Here is a 24,645-nt window from a genome sequence, read left to right on the forward strand (position 1 = left end):
CTCGGGCTTCTTACGACAAGTCGTGAAGTCCTTAAGGGGAATGCGGTGTGGCGCGAGAAGCACACACCGAGCAGCCTCCAAGTTGTCAACGAACAACTGTTCTTTCTGAACAAGGACTCGTTCATAGATGCCCCTAGAAGTGTGGCCGCCCACAAGGCCACGAGGAGCGACGAGGACCTCTAAGAAGAGGTCAGCCCCAGAGCTCTCCTCAGGAGGCCAATACCCTCTTGAGTTGATGGCAGCTCCCTGGCTGACGGGTGCCGCCACCGAACCCCCACGCACACGCTGGGCAGCTTCCTGGTCGAGGTCATTCGAGACCTCCCGGGGCTCAACGATAGCACCCTCCTCCTCCTCTTCTTCCTCCTTCTCCTCCTCTTTATTCGAGGAGTCGGAGATACTCTGATAGGAGCGTCGACTCTCCTTCTCCTCGAGGAGTGGAGACTTAGAGGCTGTACGCTTCTTTGAGGGCTTGGCGCCTTCGGCTTTAGAGGCCTTAGCACGCGCAAGACCCTCGGCAAGCGAGAGACGTTTGCGAGGATTCTCTTCCTCATCGCCACCGGCTTTGGGAGCGCCCTTAGCCTTGGCGGCCGGACTCTCGGAGCGCACAGACGTTCTGGGACTGTGATCGCCTTGATCACTAGCGAGCGACTGCACGCTGACATCTTTGTGCTCACTGGGCACTGGGCTGTGCCCTCCCACAGAGCCCGCAGGAGCATCGTGCGTGCTCTCGGACTCGGCATCGTCCTCACTGCCCGAGTTGAACTCACGTTCCACGAACCGAGGGTTCGGACGATTGTCTGAAGGAGAGGGCGACGGACTGCGGCGCTTGCTTGCTCGCTTGTCCACAGCCGCGTCACCCGAGGAACCGATCGCCTCGGAGGCCACCTGAGTAGCCTCCTTGAGTGCCGAGCCTTTGCCGTGAGGCTTAGTGCTCTTGCCTTGCGCCTTACCGGCAGCAGCCTTGGAGCGTGTCTTAGCACCGCTCTTTGCAGTGCCACGAGGCATGGTATCGGTCGAATTGGTGACCTAGACGAAGAGCGCACAGGTTGCTGCTCGAGGCTCTAACTGTGAAGTGAGCCTCCGCCGCGCTCGCGCGGCCAAGTCGATGGTTTTCGACTTTGAGAATAAGAGTTTGTGACGAACACCTCTTCACTCTGATTGGTCGGTAAACCGAACCTAAGTGGGGGAGGATGTAACGGGGTACGTAGCCCTAAGTGTACCCTGGTTACATGAAGTGTGACACTTTACACTTCAGGTGTATGACACGTCATACTCCGGGATATTTGGTACAAGGTATTAAGGTCGTTCAAAGCCAACCATTGGTCAAACGACATTGCATTTCTATAGGTAACTTATAGTTTGTATTAAACCCAAACTTAACCTACCTATAAATATACTCAGTTTACAATCTACCTTATTTAGGTCACTTCGCTCTCTTTAACTAAAGAGGGGACCTGTGAGCTGCCGTTCACTGAGAGTTTGTATTCTCTCGGAAGATAACTTCCTCTAGCGCAAGGTGCTGTGTGACCCCGTCACAAACAAGATGGCGACGGGTGGAGGCTCACGGCGGCGCGAGCACGAACGAGCCACTACGGGACATGTGTGGGTCTCGGAGTGAGCGAGAGTGTTGGCGTGGGATCTGAGCAGCTTGTCAACAGATTGCACGAACGGTGGTGGCGACTCGAACGAGGAGCGAAGAACGAAGAACGAGTCGGACGGTGAGAACCACGCAGTTAGCTGCTAGTAGAAGTTCGACATAGATTAGTTGTCAATAAAAAGGAGCGAAGGTTCCGGCTACTTTGCGGTGGCCCGTACGGGTGTTTATAGACGTCTACATACGGAACTGGACGACGACCAGCGCAGCACTGTGGCTGACGATCCGCCGGCAAGCAGGCGTTACGAAGACTTGTGATACTAGAATAATTTTTTTAAGCATGATATTAGAGCTCAGCCTTTTGTAGAAATAATTTCAGCTTACAGCGACTGGTCTAAATTAAACCCAGATTTATGAAATTAAAGAAGTCGATTTAGGCACATTTCCAGGAACAAATTTCTCGCCAAAGCAAGCGGGCAAACAACTAGAATGCAAACTAAACAACTGACGCGTAGCGGCGGCGCTCGGCTAGTGTATATATCAATGCTAGTAAATGTACGCTGCTTGCTACCGGTTCTCTCCGCTGCTCGTGTGTGTAGCCTCTTGCAACTCCAATGAAGTGGCAGTGCCGTCTGTCGGCCCCAAGTCGATGATACGCAGACTGCGCAGGAACTCAGGGTAGGAAACGAATGTTCGTGTCTCCTCTGTATCGTCCCCCGCATTCGACATGCGCCGCACTGCCTTACGATGTTCAAAGGCGTCGGCCAACTGCTCGAGCTGTGATAGCTTTAGCGGCACGCCGTGCTCCTCGTTGATGGCCTGGATGGTGGCGACGAACTGCTGCTTGGAGACGTATCCGTGCCGCTTCCGGTCCAGGATCCGGAACAAGAGCTTGATGTACAAGCGCTGCTCATGCAGTGACTGTTTCACGCTGTCAACGAACGTGTCTGCCCACGCCTGATTCTTTGAGGACTGTCCTTCTTGAGCCACATCATCGTCCGCAATGTCGAGCGCTGCTAGATTCGTGTTTGAAGCTCCGAGACTCGTCAGCCACAGACGCCGCTGGAAGGTGCTGTCAGGTGAGAATGTGTCCTCGAACACGACCCAGTCCAAGCCCAGCGAATCCCATTGATGGCGCTGATTAATGCCATAATAGCTGAGCAAGATCGAGTTAAAGAGCAGCTGCGCTTCGTCATTGTCTAGCTCCGGCATCATGTTCAACTCCTGGGCTCCCTTCATAATGTCCTCCACGGTCAGTTTTCCTGTCTTCCTGTGGTCAAACACATCGAACGCTTCTCGCAGCGATGTGAATTTGTTGGGACTCTGCAGAAGTGTGGCGCAACGATTCAGCAGCGAAATAGCCTTCGTGTCGTCCACCTCAAAGATTTCTTGCAAATAGTCCATGCGACTGAACTCGGCAAAGAATGAGCAAAACTCCTGGTAGTCAACCACACCGTCGTGGTTCTGATCAAGGTACTGCATGAGCTCAAAGATTTGTTGCTCGGAAAGAGTATCACCCAGCTGCAGTTTGCCTTGAATAGTGTTCCGGAACACCTCGTACGTGACCAGATTACTACACGTGTAATCTTCCTTTGGTTTATCACCATAAGCGGGAGTACTTGGTGGTCCGTTTTCATCGGTCTTTGAAAGAGATGTCAAAGCCAGTTCCTTTTTAGCAGCCCCAGGGTGAGAGGGCTGGAAGAGATTGAACGCGAAATGAAGCTTGTCCTGCAGCGTCATTTTCTCCGCATCCGTTTCCGAGGGACGTGGAAGCGCTTGACAGAATCCCTTCCACACCTTGCGGATGAGACTGCGTCTCCACTCCACATTGCCACCGTCCAGTTCGACAGTGTACCGATTAAGAAATTTCTGGTAGTCGACTCTGCCATCCTGCTCTTCCTCAGCGAGTTGATGGAAGTACGAGAGAAAGCTCGCCTCTATGCCCAGTACCTTATGTAAAGTTGCCTTCCACTCGAGCTTCGTGACGCGTCCAAACCCATTAGCATCGAGCTCGTTAAAGGCAGATAGCAAGACATGCTTCTTTTCGCAAATAATCTCCACAAGGGACATCAGCGTTCTGCGCTCCAATCGTTGAGCTTTCTTTCGCCACTCATTTCGCCCCGCATCCTTCAACTTTTGAAGCGGTTGCGAAGAAAATTGCACCACATGCGGCTTCACTTTGTTGTCTTCTCCCAACTCCAACTGAACGTAGGCGCCTTTATTCGTCTGCGAACCACAGTAGCTCGACGCCGAAAATACTGTCAGAAGTAATCCATCATGAACAATGTCGAAACCTTCTTCTCGGCATTCGTGTGATCGAATAATGAGGCTTATTCCATTCCGATAGCAAAATGCTTTCGTGATATCAGGACCGAACTCCACGCCAGCACCTCGGCTAGACGGCTTCCACCCATCCTCGTCGCGCGGATCGCTCCATAAGAGATGTGTAAACACCTCGTCGGCTCGACTCGTCCCTTGCGTCGGAATTTCACGTCTGTGGTCAAGCTGTAGCAGCTCCTCAATCGTGATATCCTCGTGGTTACTCAGACCACCGTGCACAATGAAGACACGTTTATTAAGTAGCGCGAAAATCGGGAACAGACCGAAAACTGTCTCAAACATTTGGAACAACTTCATCGGCGAGTAGTTCATCGATGTACCCAAACCACTCCATCCCGCTACCTCGTCGATGTCGGTGCCGTACTTTGTATATACTTCGTCTTCAAACCCAAAGACCTCATTGATCATTCGTTCTTCGTGGTTGCCGCGGTTCAAGAATACATAGTCGGGATACAGCAGCTTGAAAATTAGCAGCAGTAGAATGACCTCGATCCCATGTGATCCTCGATCCACAAAGTCGCCGTTAAAGAGGAACCACGTCTTGCTGTTTGGGACACCATTCTTGTCCATGATCGTAAGTAAATCCTCCAATTGCCCATGGAGATCTCCCACTACGACCAACTGCACGCCCTTAGAAATCTCGATCTCGTTCATTGGCGAAGCGTGCATCTTTCGAAACAGCTTCTCTGACTCGTCCAGAATCTGGCGCACGAAAACGCGATGGAGCAGAATCCCGTTGCGAAACTGATTGATCAGCTTCTTCACAGTGTCCAACCGCAACGGGAACGACACATGTACACCGCGATAGTGCGAGAGTGACTCCTTGACGCGGTCTTTTTCAGAGACGTCGTCGTCTGGGAACTGCATCGTGTCCAAAGAACCGAGCATCGGCACCATCGATTGCAGCTCGTTGATACTCGTCGATTTGTTGAGTATTCGTACCATCTGCACTGTGCGTTGCTCTTGAACAGTCTCCAGCAGGTTCCACGTGTTGAAGTTGAGTTGTGTGCGAAACACAGCATACGATAAATGCTGGCGAATGGCGTTCTTGATGCGATTAGCCGACAATACCGCGTCGGAGTACAGTTCCACGTGCTCTAGCGCGAATCGACGTAGCTGGTTGTTTTTCTTCACTAATTCCACATTCACGAATGCACTCCCGTCCACTGAGTCATCCGCAGCATCAACTTGCACCACTCTGCCCACCAAAATCCCGTACACTAACACGCGCGTGCCCATTTTCAGCGACGATCGCTGGATCTTAATCGGTGAGCAGTCTCGACAGATGCGCACTTCGTCGTAGTATCCCTGTATGGGCAAACGAGGGACGAACACGGAGCATTCATCACACATGCACGTTCCACACTTGCTGCAAAGATAATCAGCACGTTGAAAACGCCTCTCTTTAAAAACCATTTAGCATAGCGTACCGGCAGTGGTGCGGACGGATGAAAAAGCTAAACTCCTTCTTGCAGACCATGCAGCACTTGGAGTTCTGCACCCAAATGGGACGCAGGGCCAGTCGGAAGGCGCGTTCCCACTTAAGGTAGACAGCGTCCTTGCCCGCTCGCAGCTTCCAGCACATGAGCTGACCGGTGGGCGAATATCCCGTAAGTTGCATCTCAAGCTTCTTGCGGTTAAACACAAGCCCGCGCTTGATGAGATCGGCGTCGTACTCGTCCTCGCTCTTAGACAAATCCTTGGCGTTTACCGACGCATTGAGCATCATGACACCACGCAAGTGTTTGGACGTGAGCGTCAGGTGCACACGTCTGGGGCCCTCAGATTCACCACCGGGCGCTGCTGCCGGCACCGGTAGCTCGTAGTAGCAGAAGCGGCCGTTGCGGAACAGCAAAAAGTAGCGGAAGTGCGCATAGTCGCCCAGCTTAATGAGCGCTCCTTCCATAAGCTTGTGGTCTTCGTAGTAATTGTTCACGGGTTGCTCCTCACCCGAGACCCAATGGCCTAGCCACGCGCGCGACGTGAAGCCCTCTGTGTCCATCGTTTGCGTCCTGTAGATTTTCGAATTCGCCTCTTGTGGTTAGACAAAGATAATGCAAAATCGACTGTGACAACGAAATTTGTGATAGTGGAAAGAAAGTAGTGGTAGCTAGCCAATCGGGAGCTAGTAATATTAATTTTGAATTCCGTTACGTCACTTTTAGACATGTCTTTGCTGTTTTAACAAGGCTTCAAAGGCAAAGGAAATCTAAATTTTTATTACGCACTGACGAGATACAAACTTTCATATATAACTAGCCGAGCGCCGCGGTAATATAGGTTTTGTTCTAGATGTTTGCTTAACTTCGGCGGGAAAATAATTCCAAAAACTCTGCTTAAATGAACTTACCGGTATAGAACTAGCTACCGACGGTTACTCAGATCGTAAGTTTTAATCTTTGGGTATACCCAGTAATTCCAGTAATCGAGGCTCATGCTTCGTTTCATAATTTTATGTTAACCCAAAAGTGAAACGGATGATCTCAGGCTCACATTTTCATTTCTGACAGTACTTTCCTGGACGAATTTCGCTTTTTTATTGGACAGAAATAAGTAACCGCTGCTAGAGACTGCCTTCTGGGAAAGCCGCACTACTCAAAATGACGCCAACGTGCGACCGTAGGTGGAAAGCCGACGTACGACACGCTTTGCTGCTTCGACATATGCCTACAGCTGTTTTCCCTTGCTGATAAGAAGTAATTCTCAAATTTGATTTGACACTGGAGATTTCATTTCACTTTTCAAACTGCTCCTGTCGCTAACACCCTGCCAAGGACAATGCCTTTTATTAGTGATTTATCTGCATGAGATCCTGGTTCACTCGTACTGATAGTGACAGTGAGCATGACCAGAGCCGTCGCCGACTGCTTCAGCCGGAATCAACTACCCCACCTGCAACACCGCCATCATTCGGAATAATGACAGCCTCTAATCATTTACCAGCCCATCATCGTAGCGTGGATGCATCACAGGCACACCGGTCCACCCAACAGTCCTCGTCGTTATTTCGCCCTCCTCCCGGGCATGTCGACCAAGGTGAAGACAACTTTCAAGAGCCGGAAAGCACTCCTATACTAGGCGATGTATCTCGAGATCTTAGTTGGCCAGTGGAGATGCTTCGTCAGCCCCCCGCAGTAAACCCAAACCAAACCAGTGTCCCTGTTGCCGTACAAGACGCAATAAAGAGCTTCCAACCATTACCTGGGTTCACATTGGTCCCCCAAAGGCTGGAGAGCGGTCAATAATTTTTCAGTGGGGCGTTAGAGTGGCAGCCGAGCTCGATGGGAAAGCGTGCACGGGATGGATTTGTCTCGGAAGTGAAAGCTGTCGCGAACACCATCAAATTATACAGCTTTACGGTAAGACGTCGAAAGCTACAAAACATCTAAAAGAAGTTCACTGCATTAATTCCGATAAAACGGTACTTCAATCAGCACGCAAGCGAACTCGGGACGACGAGGTTGACAGGCTTCGCCAGGCTGTTGTCACAACACATGATGCTGCCCGAGTGTGCCTTCTTCTAAAAACCATGCGCATTGTGTTCAATAACTTAACGTTCAGACTGGGAGATTACGAAGAGTCGAGATTGCTGAATGAGCTTGTCACTGATGAGCGTTATCGCACGACCATCAACGCTCAAGCGGTGACACACGCAATTGTTGAGCTGTATGCGTCCGCCAAGAGTGAGATGATGAAATTCATCCTCGAAAATATCTTGCCAAACATCAAGTGTCTAACTCTTGTAGTGGATATGTGGTCCTCAAAAACACAAGGAGAAAAATATCTTGGATTGCGGATTTATTTCATCAATAACCAGTGGCGCTTCCGGTCGTTTCTGCTTGGAACACGACACTTTTGCCCTTCGTATGGTGAGCGCAATGGTGGCATTCGTGGGCCATTCAAACGGTGGATAGATCAGATTCTTTTTGATTTTGGTCTTTCAATCAACAGCGTTTGCGGAGGCACGAGTGACGCCGGAGCCGACGTGGAGTGGATGCTAACGGAAGGTTTGAAACTTCAATGGGAATGGTGCATTCCACACATGACGAATGCTGCAACTAAAGCTGCTTGTGGAATCGTAAATGATAAAACTAAGTCGAAGAATAAATCAATGACAGAGCTGGTGTTGCGAATTGGTTGAACGGTATTTCAGGTGCGTCACGTGGAAGTTATGGGGACACTATTTGCGGAATTGTGCGAGATGACAGGGAAAGGCAAGTCGCGAACGCTTGTAGAATTCAAGCCACATCGGTTTATGGGTCTAACTAAAGTTATCTTGAGAATACTAGAGAAGTGGGATCAACTGGTGGTCTGGTTCGATGAACGTATCGCCAAAGCACTGCGGGCCCGAAAGGTTTTCCGCTAGCTACTGATAAGCTGAATTTGATTCAGCTGGTGTGTCTCCTTGAACCTATAACAGTACTCAACAAGAGAGCCCAAAGCGAATCTGTAAACCAAATCCAAGTTCTTCTCACACTGTTCAGAATCCGACAACAAGTACTTGATACATCTGTTGCTCTCATGGATTACCGCACCAAGCATCTTAAACCACCACGTTATTTTGCTGTAGTGGAGTTGACACCTGTTGTAACGAAGACTCGACAACTTCTCGGTGATGCCTTCCATGAACGCTTTTTCTCTCGCTATACAAAACGTACTAAGGTACGAAAGACTTCATATATCTTCGACCCGCAGTTATTACTGCACCCGAAGTTGAAGAATCCTGATGGCATCCTCTCTTCGGTCATTCGCTTGTGCAACCAACAGCTAATAATTGATCCTGCTAATCCGGAAAAACGACTACAAGAGGATGAAGTCTCCCGAATGGTTACCTTCGTAAAAAAAACAATTCTAGATCGACTTAAATATCTAATGATGTCTGCTGTACCCGCTCCAGAAATTGATAAGACACCAGCGCCGGCTGCGAATGAACCACCTGTAATCTTCTCTGAAGATCTCATAGACTTCTTTGAGCACAACGAAGCAGCCCCTCAGACAGCCTCCAGAGATGTTCAGGAAGCTCTTGTGGAAGAAGAGTTAGAACGATGAATTTCAGAACCTGTTGCAATGAATAGCGACGACAAAAATGGAGCTGAGCACATCCTTACGTTTTGGAGTCGCCAAACGAGCAGCAGCTACCAGTTTCTCCCCACGGTTGCTCGTATAATATTTGCTGTCCCAATGTGACGACTGGTGAGAGCACGGCGCAGAGGAACAGCGACGAGGAACGAGTCGCGTGGCGAGGAGCGAAGCGGAGGAGGGCGGCGAGAGTCCAACGATGGGGACTCGAAGGTAAGGCGTAGGAGGCAGTTGATGTGCCTCGAAGAAGGTAAATTGGAAAGTGAGATTGAAATGGTTAGCTGTTTGTCGGCTACGAGGAAATGCTTGTTAGCATTCCCTTGGTATCCTATGTAAGTATATGCATTTCACTATACTAGATTCTAAGTTGTCCTTGAGTCGAATCTTGAAGTAGCGTAGCGTAGTAGTGAACCGCGGTTCATTTGAACCGGGTCAGAATCTCCATAGTGAATTCAAATGAAAAAGAATGACTGTCATTGAAGTTCCATGTTTGGCAATACTCGTCCAAACATGGTGATTGCCTTCCGATCAGGCGTGTGTCTGCCTGGCCGCTCATTGGCAACTTAAGAAGACAGTTGGCAGTCAGCAAAGACAAGTAGGAAGAAATTAGAGGAAAGTAGGACGCATTGGTACCAACGTCATGGCCATCGCTGGCTGTGACGTTGGTGCGTCGTTACATGCTCCCGGACTTGACTTCTCGTTGACGCTTGTTGAAGTCGGAAACGAGAACCTTCCACTGCGACACATGGCGGATGTCTTTTTCGAGGTTGCTTCGTGATCTGGCAATCCGTGCCATTTCACAAGTCATTCAGGTTTGCGATTAAATTGACGCTTGCGAAGAAGCTTTTCGATGATGTGCATCGTTGCGCCAGTGTCGTCGTCAATAATCAGTCTTGAGGCCTTTGGGATAGGACGAGTCTTAAAACGCGACGGTTTTTCAACGTAATGACTCAACACGTCCACATTGAACGTGGAGTTCAGACGACTCATGCTTCGCGGAAGATTCAGCTTGGCCACATTTGGGTTGATCATTTTCACAATCTCGAATGGTCCCATCTTGCGAGCAGCGAGCTTAGCTCGTTTCCCATCAATGTGTTGAGTAACATGGGCGGAAGGAATGCGACGTGTATCCAGCATGACTAAGTCTCCTTCTTTGAACGTGATCGATGATCGCTTCTTGTCATAGTACTTCTTCTGACGTTCTTGGGCTTGAAAAAGATGCTTCTTTGTCAAATCAATGATCTCTTGGCGTTTGGCTTGGAACTGTTTCGCATATTCAACAATTCCACGCTGAATTTGAGTCATGGTACTGGGATTGCTCAAAGGAATCAACGGATTTCGTTCCTTGCGTCCAGTATCAACTTCAAAGGGCGACATACCGGTAGATGCGCTGACGAGAGTAGCATGAGCATACTCAATCGTTCCGAGATTATCCGACCAATCACGTCCGTGGTACGATATCATGCAGCGTAGAGCGTCTTCCAGAATCAGATTCTGGCGTTCGGTTTGTCCATCGGCTTGGGCACGATAGGAAGTTGTAATGTGCAGACGAATTCCCATTAGCTTAGCCAAGGATGACCAGAACTTGGAGACGAACTTGGAATCTCGATCGCTGATGATGATCGATATGGCGAACAACGCAATCAAAGAAGTGATACGCAGTCATCTGTGCATCATCAGTCCGGTTGCACGCACGATACTTCGGGCGCTTGGACAACTTGTCGACAACAGTCAAGATTGCATCAAAACCATTGGAATCAGGTAATCCAGTGATAAAGTCCATAAAGACGACAGACCAGCATTCCTCAGGAATCGGAATGGGAATCATCTTGCCATTCTTGCGAGCATTGCTGTGTTTCCAGCGAGTGCAAGTTTCACAACTTTGCACATAATCGCGAACATCTTGGTCTAAGGTGGGCCAATGATACCATTGCGAAATGCGAAGGTACGCTCGATGAGCTCCAGGATGAGCAGCAATATTGGAGTCATGGAAGCAAGAGATGATGGAGGTTCGAAGATGATTGTCCCGAGTAAACGGAGCACACAAGCGCATCATCGTCTGATACTTGCGGAAAAGTAAACCATTTTGTTTGACAATTGGTTGTTCCGGATGCTTAAAACGATCTCCGTAGTCTGGGCAATTGCGATATCCAGCAGCGAACTCTCTGCTAATCGAATCAGACCAACCGAGCGAGCTCCAATTTTGAGCTTGTTGGGTCAAATTGGTGGCCACAACAATATTCTCAGCCGTAGCGACGGTACGTGGAGTTTCCACTGGTACATGTCGGTAAGCTTGAGCTAAGGTCGGATCAGGGCGCATGTAGTAACCAGCAGCAACATCCTCCCCACGAAATTGAGGGCGAGAGGGTGGTCGAACCAAACGTTGGTTAAGACTGCGGTAGTCGGTAATAACGCTTCGATTCGTCAGGTTTCGAGCTGCACGGGTATGGCAGCGCGTGGTACACTGATGAAACGTAGCCGTATTGATCGCATGCTCTGAAAATTGACGCGAAAAGGCATCGGCAACCACATTGAGGTGTCCCTTAACGTGATGCAACTTAAACGTAAACTGTGCGAAAAACGTCAAGTAGCGAGCTAATTTCGCTGAAACCTTCGGGTGGTGCAAAAACCATTTGCAAGCAGTGTTGTCTGTGTAGATATCAAATTCACGACCGTATAGGTAGTGACGTCACGTGTCAAGCGCTAATTTAATAGCGAAGAGTTCTTTCTCGCGTGTTGGCCAATTGATCACGTGAGGACCAAGTTTCTTCGAGAAGAACGCGATCGGATGATCTTGACCTGAACGAACTTGAGAGATAACGCCACCAATACAGTAGCCAGAGGCATCTGTTGTCACGATGAAACGTTTTTCGTAATCCGGTAACTGCAACACGGGTGCTTCATGAAGAGCGGATTTGATTTCCTCAAACGAACGCGTCTGTTCTGGACCCCAGTTCCAGACATGTTCTTTCTTGACAAGAGAACCAAGAGGCAACGCAATAATGGCGTAATCACGGATAAAGCGACGGTAATAACCTGCGAGACCCAAAAAGCTTTGTAGTTGCTTTTGGTTTAGTGGCGTAGGCCACTTTGCAATCGCTTCAGTCTTGCGAGTATCAACAGCAAGTCCTTTGGCAGAAATCGTATGGCCGAGAAACTTAACTTCGGACTGACCAAAGTGACACTTCGAGAGATGACAGAACAAATTCTCACGACGTAGAACCTCGAAGAGAGTTTGAAGATGCTCAACATGCTCTTCCAGACTGATGGAAAAGACACAAACGTCATCCAAGTAGACAACAATGAATCGGTACTTCGCAAAGAGTACCCTCATGAGGCGAGACCAAACACCAGGCATACCGGCCAATCCCATAGGAGCTACACACCACTGGTAAGTTTCAGCGTGCGTGCGAAAGGCGGTATACTTGCGACTCTTGAGCGCGATACGCATCTGGTGATATCCTTGAGCCAAATCTAGAACTGAACAACCAGACATCTGATCGAAGAGTTCGTCGATGCGAGGCAGTGGAATCTTTGGAACAATCGACTGCGAGTTCACATAGCGATAGTCGATGACCCAACGGTTAGGCAAAGTCGAGTATCCAGAGCGTACCCACTCAGAGCGAGACAGCTGATGTCCAGAAGTAGGATCTTTCTTTGGAATCCCAAAGATGTTGGACACCCAAGGAGAATCAGAAACTTCGATTTATCCTTTCTTCAGTTTCTCTGCAACGAAGAGATCTAGTGCATCCTGCTCAACCTTAGACAGGCGGAACGGAGCACGGCTACTTGGAACAGCATCAGATTTCATGTGGAGTTCGAAATCCACACGACGTGAAGGCGGTAAGCCATCCGGTAAAGTTTCCGGAGAGACGTCAGTAAGACGCTTCAATAAGTGAGTGATCGGAACAGGAGTCGACTCACTAACTGGCGTGACCGCACAAATTTTGACACGGTACACTTCCTTGTACACATGTTTCTTCACGTTACGTTTAAAGTCAACAGCAGCAATCTCCACAGCTGCTTGACTAGCAAAGGTTGATGCACAAGAAACACTTGGAAACGAAATCTCATGCGAACGCCAATTGATACATGGCTGAAACTTGGTAAACCAAAGTTTTCCCAAGATGGCATCATGGGCAGATCCAAGTGACCATTCCATGACTTGAAGTTTGCGGAAACGGTAGCGACCGAATTCAATAGTCGCTTGACCTTTCTTCACAAAACGCGCTTTCGTAGAAGTTCCATCGAACCGAGTGACTTGTGAGACACCAGACGTAGCGGTGTTCGCGACTAGCCCTGGCCGAACAACATTGCACGTAGCACCACTGTCGAACATGATAACGACAGGTTTCCCATCACAAGTCCCTTGTTTACGAATGAGCTCGTTCTCACGGTGCATGGACGACAAGGTGGACGTGGAAATCTCTTCCATTTCAACAACCTCAACCTCGTCATCGGAACGGGTCATAGACGCTCGTTCAGCAGCAGCAGTAGTAGGAGAAGAAGAATTAAAGTTCGCGGCAGATTGCTCGTGACGGTTCTTTCGAGCATACTTCTCCTTGTTCTTCAACTTGAAGCACTGCTCAATGACATGACCAGACTTCTTGCAGTAACGACATCGTATTCAACCACGGCAACATGGTCTCCAGCAGTTCTCCACAGTCGACGTCAAGACTGTTGTCGTCCAGCTTGTTAGACGACGAAGAAGAAGCAGAACGGCGATTTCTAGTACTCCCTGAGTCAATTTCCATTGGCTCGGGTTCGTTCTCCTGAACACGCATAGGCGTGGCTTGCTTTTGGTGCGAATTGTTGTTGGACTGAGAGCGTGATCGGTCCTGCGAAAAGAACAGTGGACGATAGTTCTTACCGCGGACATGATGCGATCGATCATACTCCAAAGCAATCTTCATTGCTTGTGACACTGTTGTACAGCGACGATATTGCATTTCTTCGCGCGTAGGACTGACTAGTCCACGTGTGAAGTAAGTGATCTTGTCCAACTCACTCATGTCTGTCACTTGCATGATGGCTTCACGTAAGCGAGAGATGTAATCTTCCAAGCTAGAGCAAACTTTCTGCTTGAGCGCGTACAATTGATCACGCAAACGCTCTTGCAAATCCGGAGGCACAAACTCATCGGTCAATCGGGCCATAAGGTCCTGCATGTCCTTGATATCACGCTTGTTCAGCTTGTACCAAGCGGCAGCATTTCCCTTAAAGTTCACAGTAGTAATGGCCAAAATTCGAGAACTTTGGTTGTCGTTGTGCCAATCGATGTTTTTGGCATCAAAGTACTGAGCAAGTTGCTCGAAGTACAAATCAGCAGATTCTCCCATCGTGCCATGAAATTCAGGCAGACGGATACCTTCCACTTTCACTTCACGCTTACTCATGGCTTCAAGCAGTTGTTGCTGCTTGTCAACCATTTCGATGAGTTTCTGCGTGATAGCGTCAGTAGACCATCCTTGAGGATTCAAGGAAGTCATGGTTGATTGTCGAAAAATTCAGCGATGAAGTGCCGAAAGGGTAGTCGGGTACAGGTGGACAGCGACGAGGGGTGCAGGTACTGAATTGATCCGGTTCTTATAGACCAGACACTTACAGTACACACGCAATCAGCGATAGCGCTGATGAAGGATGCGACGTTAGGTACGGGTACTAACTTGATCCGGTTCTTATAGACCAGACGCTTAGTGCAGTACACACGCAAAAATTCAACACGGCAAGCCGTATGAAATGAGGTCGCAACGAAGAAATCCGACGAATGCGGAGACGAAGAACGACGACACACGCTCAACGAGCAGCTTTCCACGTGTCGCGTAGCGAATAGAGAATGAAGAACCCCCTCCCGGACGAAAAACAGCAAGTGCTACCAGATCTGACGACAGGTGAGAGCACGGCGCAGAGGAACAGCGACGAGGAACGAGTCGCGTGGCGAGGAGCGAAGCGGAGGAGGGCGGCGAGAGTCCAACGAAGGGGACTCGAAGGTAAGGCGTAGGAGGCAGTTGATGTGCCTCGAAGAAGGTAAATTGGAAAGTGAGATTGAAATGGTTAGCTGTTTGTCGGCTACGAGGAAGTGCTTGTTAGCATTCCCTTGGTATCCTATGTAAGTATATGCATTTCACTATACTAGATTCTAAGTAGTCCTTGAGTCGAATCTTGAAGTAGCGTAGCGTAGTAGTGAACCGCGGTTCATTTGAACCGGGTCAGAATCTCCATAGTGAATTCAAATGAAAAAGAATACCTGTCATTGAAGTTCCATGTTTGGCAATACTCGTCCAAACATGGTGATTGCCTTCCGGTCAGGCGTGTGTCTGCCTGGCCGCTCATTGGCAACTTAAGAAGACAGTTGGCAGTCAGCAAAGACAAGTAGGAAAGAAATAGAAGAAAGTAGGACGCATTGGTACCAACGTCATGGCCATCGCTGGCTGTGACGTTGGTGCGTCGTTACACCCTGCCCTGTTGTTACTGTATCTCAAAGCGACGATGCCACGTTTTCTCTCTTGCACTCTTGTACATGTATAAATGGATCAAGATTTGGAGGACCATGCTTCCCCTCGTTAGCCGTACCCACTACCTCCTTATACCCTTGTCAAGTTTATATGGTCTTCTTCATATGTGACGCTAATCCGCATAGTCAGTCATAAAACCTGTATGATATTGAACAAGGGCAACAAGGGGGGCACTGTACTTAGTCTGTGAAAAATATTATGCCACATGTAGTATAATACTGTACGACAATCCAGTCGCGTATCCTAATTCTCAGCGGTTTCGCCCAATAAACATTGAGACTCTCGATCAGAGACTCTCTCACCCTCTGAGCTAGATCGTAGCGTTGAATTCTATGCCGTATCTACCTGGTGTACGTGATCTTATTATTCAATCTAGTCTAGTGATTTGCTATAATCACTGTCACAGATTTTTCACTGAACTTGTAGCTTTCAGAATGGATTTGCCGTACTATTATACCGTATCGGAAGAGCCTAAAAGGTCCAGTCTCAATTGAAAACAAGGAAAAACGGACTGGACTGTCGGAATCAGCACATAATTAGCATTATACTGTATCACCATATTTTAGCTGTCAATGAAAGTTTTACCAAGACTTGGCCATTTCTGTGAAAGAGAAAACCTGGAGATGACAATAAGCGTAGCTTGTCCTAGGTCACTTCTATGTTGAGTAAAAAGAATTGTGAATTGTGACCGTTTCTAATCAACAATCTTTAATGAATGCTTCGTCACGGTCACCACGGACTACCGCATTACCTAATGTTTATAAGCGAAGTTTTGCTCTGACCGGTAGTAAGCTGCCATTTTACTGAGCACAAGCCTAACGTATAATACGGAATAATACTGCGTCTACTATTAATATAGAGCGCGGTCTATAGGAATTACCGCGTTGTATTCGATAGCGTTGTATATCTTTGGTAAGCGCTGACAGCTCAGGTGGCTAAGACAGACAGCCCCATTGGGGAGCAGGGCTGTCGCGGGCTCAAACCTATCGTACCCGTTAATTCTCCGCGCTAAAGCTTTAACTCTCTTCGCTCTCTTTCTTTAATCTCTTGTCGTAGATTAGCTCCATGAGCTCGTTCTCGATAGTCCCCAGCAGTGACTTGCGAAAACCATCGATGATACAACTGCGAGATGAAGCTTCGTCGCAAATTTGCTCTCGGTCCCGCCACCATTGCCGAAAGCATGATGCGCTTATACGCCAACCCAACTGACGAAAGTGCTTCCGGCACGTGATGGAAAACCACCACCTTCAGTCTCTACTCAGTCGATCGCACGCTGTTTTAAACTGATCTCGAATATCTTGCGCTGTGGTGGCATGACGACAAAATTGAGAATGATCGTAGTTAAATGGTAGCGAGATATTAGCTGAGCTGATTTAAGAAATTCTAGACTTCTAGGGTACTATTTAATACGATTGGCTTAGAAAAAATAAGCAAAAGGGCTCTGTAGAAATTTAGAATTATAAATTGTCTAAGGCAGCGCGTTGTATTCAATGGCGTTAAATTTCTATAAAACGCTCCAGGCAGGGCGCTCAATTAGGACGGCGTTTATTCGCTAGAGGAGCACTAATGTACATATATTCCCTATTAAATGTTATTATCAATTTGTGGTCGGTTCTATTGGTTATTGTTATGCTCTATTCCTACCCTTTTGAATACTGGACTTAAGGGGCTGTTTCATTTGAGAATAAGTAGCGGAACTAGAGAATTGGGCTGAGCACCTATTGAAATATACAATATCTATTTAAATCTATAATGACTTTAGATTAGGGGTTAAATTGATACCGGAATCTACGGGTTTTCTGCAACCGTTGTATTAAGTACCTTCAAGTAAAAACCGTAAAAACGGCGGAAGGCATAAAATCTCTCACAAAATACTCCTGTCCATTTGAACCGTCGCTTTGTCCACAATATTGTAAGAGAAGCGCTTTAGCTGGGACACTGTTTTGATGCCAAACTGGCTAAATTTGTTGGTGCTGCAGTCTTCTTACGGACTAGTGGTTGCAAAACATTGATCGGTATGTGCTTTAAAATCAACTCGAGGTAATCACGTCAATGTGTGGCTTCTATATTAACCCCTCCGTTCCCAGATTTCAGGACCTCAAACACACTAATCACGGTAATTGTATGTCGTATTATACGACGTATTTATTTACTACACTTCTGTATGGCGTACATAACCGCCTGCGGGAAGCTTGATAAGTTCTCAGCAGGGTTTTTTTTTCAATGTCGTAAGTTATACAACATAACCAGCAATTTTCATTAGCTCAACGTCATAAGTTACACTAGACTGCTAAACGATGGGCGGAAAAAGTGGCACATTACTCGGGAATAGACCAAGCAGCAACGACAACAGTAACAAAAAGGAGACATTACGATTTATCAACAGCCTACACTCATCAAAGGTACGCCCTCACACTCATCTTCATTGTGCGCAGACCATGCTCACTCCTGATTCTCTCCCTCGTCATCGGCGTCTCCGTTGTGCAGCTGCAGTTCTCGACGCGTCTTCTTTCGCTCGCCAGGTTTCTGACCAGGACGCCGGAGAATCACCTTTTTGCCCAGCGCGGCCGGAATCGCTTGGCCGCAATCGAAGTCATCATGTTAAATAGCAAAACAGGTCTTCAACTCACCTTTGTATCTGTGGCGTATCTTGTTGCAGAGCCAACATTTGGCATCGTCAACCGAGCACCGCTGGCAGTAGAAGGTTGTAGCAAAAGATTTTTTCTTTGTGCTCGTTCGGAGCAAAGCGCACACCTTACACGACCGTTGCCGGCGCTTTTGTACGCCGCTGACCATTACCCAGTCTTCGGACTGATCAACCAGGTGTGTGAGACGAATAGGCTCGCGTCTTCGCTTCTGCGAGTTTGGGAGAGGCGTTACAACAACATCAGCGAAATCTTCGGCCTTTAACTGCAAGAGTTGGTTCTGCAGCACACAAATGCAATCCCCACGCTCCATCGCAGTCGTCCCAGCGAGCCTTGCTGTTTCCTTGTGGGAGATATAGGCGTTTACCAGGGCTAAGTCCACAAAGCCCAAAAAGAGACTCTTGTAGTACTTGGTAAATCGTGTCGACGTTTACAGAGAGTACTTCTGGAGGCGGAGTTGATCGTGAACGTAAACCCCGCCCATCCAGCGCTGGTAATCGTTTACCGCGACCGGACACGGAGCCGTTTCAGCACCTACGCACTTCACGTTTCTCTGGATTGATGACATCGTCATAGCAGACCCCGTACACAAGAAATGGACCGGCTTGCGGTCCCACCAGTGGAATGCCACCATGGTAGGGACCGCAATTGAACGGGAAAACAGAAAGCTGCCACGAGGAATTGCTGCTGGTCGTGTCTTTCGTGGCTCCTTGACTGCTTTATCAAATCCCAGCCTGTCCGACATGATCGTGCCAACAACGTAAATACTCATCCCCAGCAACTCGATAGCGAGAAGAATCGAGGAATAGAATCGGTCCACGACTACTAAGTGCCATAAGTGCCGCGTTTTGCATAAAGAACAACCTGTAGATTCCGGACGACTGCTGCGGCGCCCGTCTTGTGATCGAATGAGCTGTCACCACCGTCTTTAGCGTTTCGTTTTCCAGCGTATATCTCAAACCTGTAAGCTACGACAAACATAGTTAGAGGTGATGTCCAAACCGTAACATACGACATTGAAAAAACCTGTGGCGAACCTATGGCAGTAGGCACTTCGAAATTACACAGCATAAACATTTTAGATCCATATCTATGTGGCTTATCCGGCCTGAACATTCTCGTGGTGTTTCTCTTGGATGTGGACGGTAGGACGCCTTCGTCAAAGGAAAACACCGCAGGAAGAGACCAGCCATCAAGGAATCTCTGCTGCAGCTTGTCCACAACTGGTCGAAGCTTCCACAGTTTATCTCGTCCATGATCTGACTCATTGTCAACAAAGTGCAGGTCGCGCAATATGTCCTGGCAGCGATTTCGCGCCATGAACCGGCCGAAGGTGCCGGCAGGAACCGCACCATCTTCAGTCATCGCCCAATGAGAGGCAAAACGCCGGTTTTGGGGACACAGCATACGCGCAATTAGAAGGCCGATGACTTGCAAGATCTCGTGTGTCTGGTATCCAGGTTTTCCTTGCAACCTACGTCGATTTTGTGTGAATGTCTCTCGTGGTCGTGGGCCTTGCTGCTCGAACTGCGCTTGAGCTCGTTCGTTGATGCGTTGTTGGCAATAGCGATTTGTTTCGACATTAATTGTAGCCCATAGCGACTTAGGGAGAAAGTAGAAGAAGGTCAACAGCGGTGAATGACACTGACTTTTCAGCTCTTGGACAGGCTGCGCTTCTTCCATGTTTAGTCCGGGGTACGACGTCACACCTTCCTCAAATGATCCAGACGCCAGGCTCCAGGTCATACCACGCAATGCATCAGCTCGCTGTTGTGTTGCGCTCTTTGACATCGCATCAGCACCAAGCTGAAGTGACTCCACGAATGCCTCATCCAGTGCCACTGCGTCGGTTTCACTAACGACGGTATCTTCCTCGCTGTCTTCTGCACCACCACAGCCTTTATTATGACACAGTTCGTCACCTTCACCCTCGCCGGAGCTAAAACTTTCGTACACGCTTAGGGTCTCGTCCTCTGGAACAAAATTGACGTCCTTCTTCAGATTCGCACGTGGTCGGAGTACACGTGCAGGTGTCTGTCCAACTTCGTCGTTTCTTTTGCCGTCGCTCTCAGCTCCCGACACCTCAGACAGAAGCTGTAGGTTTGTAGCTGCTTCTTGGCCAGATGCCGCACCTTCCAACTCACTGTGGGAAACGTCAAAGGCTCGGGCGACTGCTGCTTGGGAGAGGTCGGAATCGTTTTCTTGACCAAAGAGAGCATCCAACGTGTTTTGTGATAGGGCCGCCGCCGTATCAATCTGCGACGGCCGAACGTCTTCCGCCGCGGAGTCTGAACAGTCTTGGTGTGCTGTGGCGTGTGCGATGTCGTCCTTGGCCTCATCAGTGCCGGTTTCAATGTCCTCCAATAGCCCAGATTATATTGCAAAAACTACCACAGCGTCCTCACCAACAAAAGAATCAGCACCATCCGGACTTACATAACTCCACTCTGTCTGGATGCCACTTGGCCTCTTGGCCGACCAACCAGCCGCACGCAGCTGGCGCCATAGGTGCCTGAAGTCGATGTCACGAGCAGCAGCGGCAAGAGCATCAGTTTCCCCGCGGGCGCTCGAGCGTATGCGCGCCATGGAGCAAATTCTAGAATGACTGGAACCGCTGGCCACTCTCTCAGATTCGTGTATCGCATTCCCACGAGCACCGTATATCTTTTCCGTACCCTAACCCCGCCCTGTTTCTGGCTTTGCCTACTTTTCCTTTCGCATCTAATTTTTTTTAAATAACTTGGTTAAAGTATTGGCTGAGCCATTCTCTATTGACGCACGGTCTACGTCGTAACTTACGCCATAGCGATTTTGCTATGGCGTATCTTATGACCTTGGGAACGGAGGGGTTAATAGAAAAATTCCACTAAAATATGAAAAGAATGGACGTTGCCAGTTGTTGGTATTTCCTGCTAGATTTAATCAATCTCGATAATTTTACCTGCGTGTATTAGTAAACCTCGAGTCATCGATTCTAGGCCGTTCATTTCACAATTGTAAGCTGTAAATTAAGGAGCCAACACAATAAGACGCCCCGAATAAATCCCTATTCACTTTTTCACAATAAACTCAGAAATTTTAATTTGTACGTTTCAATTTGTGTGTAAAAGCAACATTTAGGATCTATTTCAGAGCCAAGTATAGTATTTCCCGGGTTGAAATTCAACGTTGTCAGCACAAGGCAAACCCGCAGGAACTTTAGCCTAATGTATTTAACAGAAATTGAAGAGTGAGCGGAGGCAACGAGCCTCTGCTCAAAGAGATTGAATCCTTCTGGACAGAGCTTCTAGAAGCTGCTGCTCGCCTAGCATTCATCCCTAAGGATACATGTAGCTAGATACATAAGTTCCAAGTGCAAGCCAAGTCAGAAAGCTTAGGATCCACTACACTGCCCCCAAAGCTTACTTCTCCACTCCTTCCTCTGGAAAGCGCGCAAGGCTTCAGCTTCGGCATCATTGACCTTATGTTACTTCACATTGGTGAAGCTATGTTGTCGCAGTCGTACGCGTCTTGCGTTTCCGACTGGAACGTCGTAGTGGCTGATGCTGCCCTTTAGCAAATCGTCGTGCCGTCGTTTTGTCCTGAGCACTTCGTGCATCCTCAATAGCAGTAACTACCCTTGTCCGGCGTCCTAGAGGCAAGTTATTCTCATCTGGGGATCGCCGGACTCGTCGTCGAGTACTTAAGCGTTCAGCTCCAGTCCCTTCATTGTCTACACCTTCGCTTTGCTGAGGAGCGCTGCTAACAGCACCCCGTGCAGGTTGGCGTCAGCGCTTTCCACCAGACAGCTGGCGCTTTGCCTGCCCCATACTACTTGGCGGCAGCCTCGGTTCATCGGCAGACTGATCTTCCGTAGTTGCAATGCTGTTTCGCTGTTCACCTCCTTCCGCTAGCTGTTGCCAGTAATCAGATAGCCGCAGGTCCCCAGCTGTAGCAACATAGTTGCCTAGTAACACACGAATGTCGGTCGCCAGGCTCTTCATCGGTTCGCATGAATCCGCGATGGTCTCTAATCCCTTCCAGTTCACTAATACTTCAAAGTCTTCGATTTTGTCATTCCACCGCTGCTCTTTGAGCTCATTCACCGCTAGCAAAACGCCTTGAGAAGCTACATGCTCCAACAACTCCTGAGTGACATCAAGGTTGCTATCAGCGTAGAGTTTCAATCGAGAAGCGTGAACGCCAAGCTCATCACTGCTGACTAAGTGTTGGACGCGAAACGAGTACATGTCGGCACGTACTACCCGATAAGGTCCCACCCATGTCACCAGCAACTTGCTCTTCTGTTTTTCGTCCACACGTGATCTCAAGACGAAATCACCTTCAGAGAAATTAACGAGATTCTCTTCTCGTTCTTTCATTTTAATTCAGAAGTATCTGCTTTAATCACTGGTCCTCCACAGCATTGTGCATCGCTTGCATGCTTGAGCGCAGCTCTGCGAGAAACTCATCAAATAGAACTCACGCAATGGTGTCGGACACTCCAAACCGGTGAACAGCTCCACTGGGGCACGATTAGCCAGAGAATGAACTGCTGTGTGGTTAAAGTTTGCCTGAATTATCGGCACCAAATAGATCCAGTCCTTGTAGCTTATCTTGTACTCCAGGATCATCGCCCGAACAACTTGTAAGATGTCACGATTAACTCTCTCCACGGACCCGTTTATCCAAGGCGAGTACGCAGGCGTGAACTTCTGTAGCGTACGGAGGCGACGAGCTAGCTCTGCAACAATCTCGTTCTTGAAATGCGTACCGCAGTCAGACACCCACTCAGGTGGTAAAGCGAACCTTGAGTGCCAGTCGAGAAGTGCCTCCACTGCAACTCTGCTGTCGGCTGTGTCTGCAACTACCAACTCACAATAGTGAGTAGCATGGTTCTTGAAGACCAGGATGTACTTGCTGCTCCCGAAACTGCTATCCATGTAAAGATAATCGAAGTGCAGCAATCAATTTCGAGTTTTATAATCGATCACTTCCCCCCAAGGGCGTGGGATAATTCTTCCCCTAGCGAGTGCAGACACAACAGACACTGCTGTACAAAAATTCGTACAATGCGCGTGATGTTGTCGATGGCAAAAATCCGAGTCAAATGCGTGGGCATCACATTCTGGCCTCGATGGCCCTGAGCACCACAATGGGCCACAGTACAAATGCACTGGATTAGATTTGTAGCTTCATGCGGCACCCAAATACGTCCGTCAATAGTCCAGAGACCATTATCTGCACTCACAGCACCATCAGGAGGCGTCAAGGTTGCTTGGACATCAGCTAGCTCCGCCACACTTGGCCAGATGAAATTGTCGTCATCTAATGGTCGAAGCAATGACCGCGCTTGTAATGTCCTCACTGATAGTGTGTCTGAGACTTCATGTGGTGCTGTTGGTCGCTCTTGAACCGCTCTGAGACTTTTCACCCTAGGTACTATATGATTGCCAGCCCATCGTGAAATCATGTCAGCCCAAACATTATCCGGACCCGGCACGTGCTCCACGACGTATCGGTAGTTCATAAGTTTCATTGACCATCGCAACAACTTGCCCTTGATACGCTTCTTCACATTCTGGTGTGGGGCAAAGACGTGGATGAGGTTGCTGTGATCGCAGTACATGCGAAAAGGTTTTGGTCGCAGTAAGAGATAGCCCAGCTTCTCACATGCGGTCACAATGGGTAGTGCCTCTTTCTCTGTCACCGTCCAGTTCAGCTGGCTCCCAGTGAAAGTCCCGCTCATACAGTGGAGGAGTCGGTGCTGTTGTTCAGTGGCTGGTAACTTCGAGTTGAAATCCACCACATCAAAGCCCAACCGATATCCGACGCATCGGAAAGCAAACAGGTAGTTGCTGAGTCATCCGGAAGATCGAGTGTAGCACACATAGCCAACAGCTCCTTCATGTTATCAAACGCTGTGCATTCTTCTTCCGATAATTCCAGCTCGATACCAGCTGCAGCACGACGAGTACGCTTGGTGCCAGCGATCGCAGTGTCCAGGCACTTCTGAAGTGGTGAAACTTGCCGTGCGTAATCGACAATACTCTCCCTCATCCAGTTAATGGCGCAAACGAACTGTTGGAGCTCGCCTGCTGTCTTAGGGTACAGGATCTGTCGTAAAGTATCGATGCGTTGAGGGTCATGTCGAACGCCTTAGTGATCCAGAACTCGTCCACACTTCTTCACCTCAGTCTGGTACAGGCTGGACATTTTGGCGCTCAGCTTGAGCCCAAACGGATTCAGTAATGCGAAGAATTCAGCCAGCTTAGTCATGTATGTATCCATGTCAGCAGCGTACAGCAACAGATCATCAATCCAGATTAGGAGATGCTCATACACTGCGCGACAGATCACATCGGACACCCACTTACAGTGCTCTAGCGCCGTCAATACGGCGAGTTAGGTTATACTATTTAGATATATGCGAGTTGTTGACAGTAGGAAAAGCCTAGTAGCGCTAACGAGCGCAGATTCAGCCGCTGAGGGG

At 48.6% G+C, this 24,645-nt stretch overlaps 1 protein-coding gene across 1 annotated transcript; it reads right to left on the reverse strand.

Annotated features, from left to right (window-relative positions):
- Positions 1-2,161: 2,161 nt before the first annotated feature.
- PITG_19257 (calcineurin-like phosphoesterase, putative) lies at positions 2,162-6,370 on the reverse strand (the record flags this gene model as incomplete). Its single annotated transcript, XM_002997152.1, has 3 exons — positions 2,162-5,303; positions 5,365-5,946; positions 6,303-6,370. The coding sequence occupies 3 exons, from the start codon at positions 6,368-6,370 to the stop codon at positions 2,162-2,164; spliced, it is 3,792 nt and encodes a 1,263-aa protein (XP_002997198.1).
- Between the last annotated feature and the right edge of the window lie 18,275 nt (positions 6,371-24,645).

This window comes from Phytophthora infestans, genomic scaffold (genome assembly GCF_000142945.1).
Source record: "Phytophthora infestans T30-4 supercont1.84 genomic scaffold, whole genome shotgun sequence".
NCBI lineage: Eukaryota > Oomycota > Peronosporomycetes > Peronosporales > Peronosporaceae > Phytophthora > Phytophthora infestans.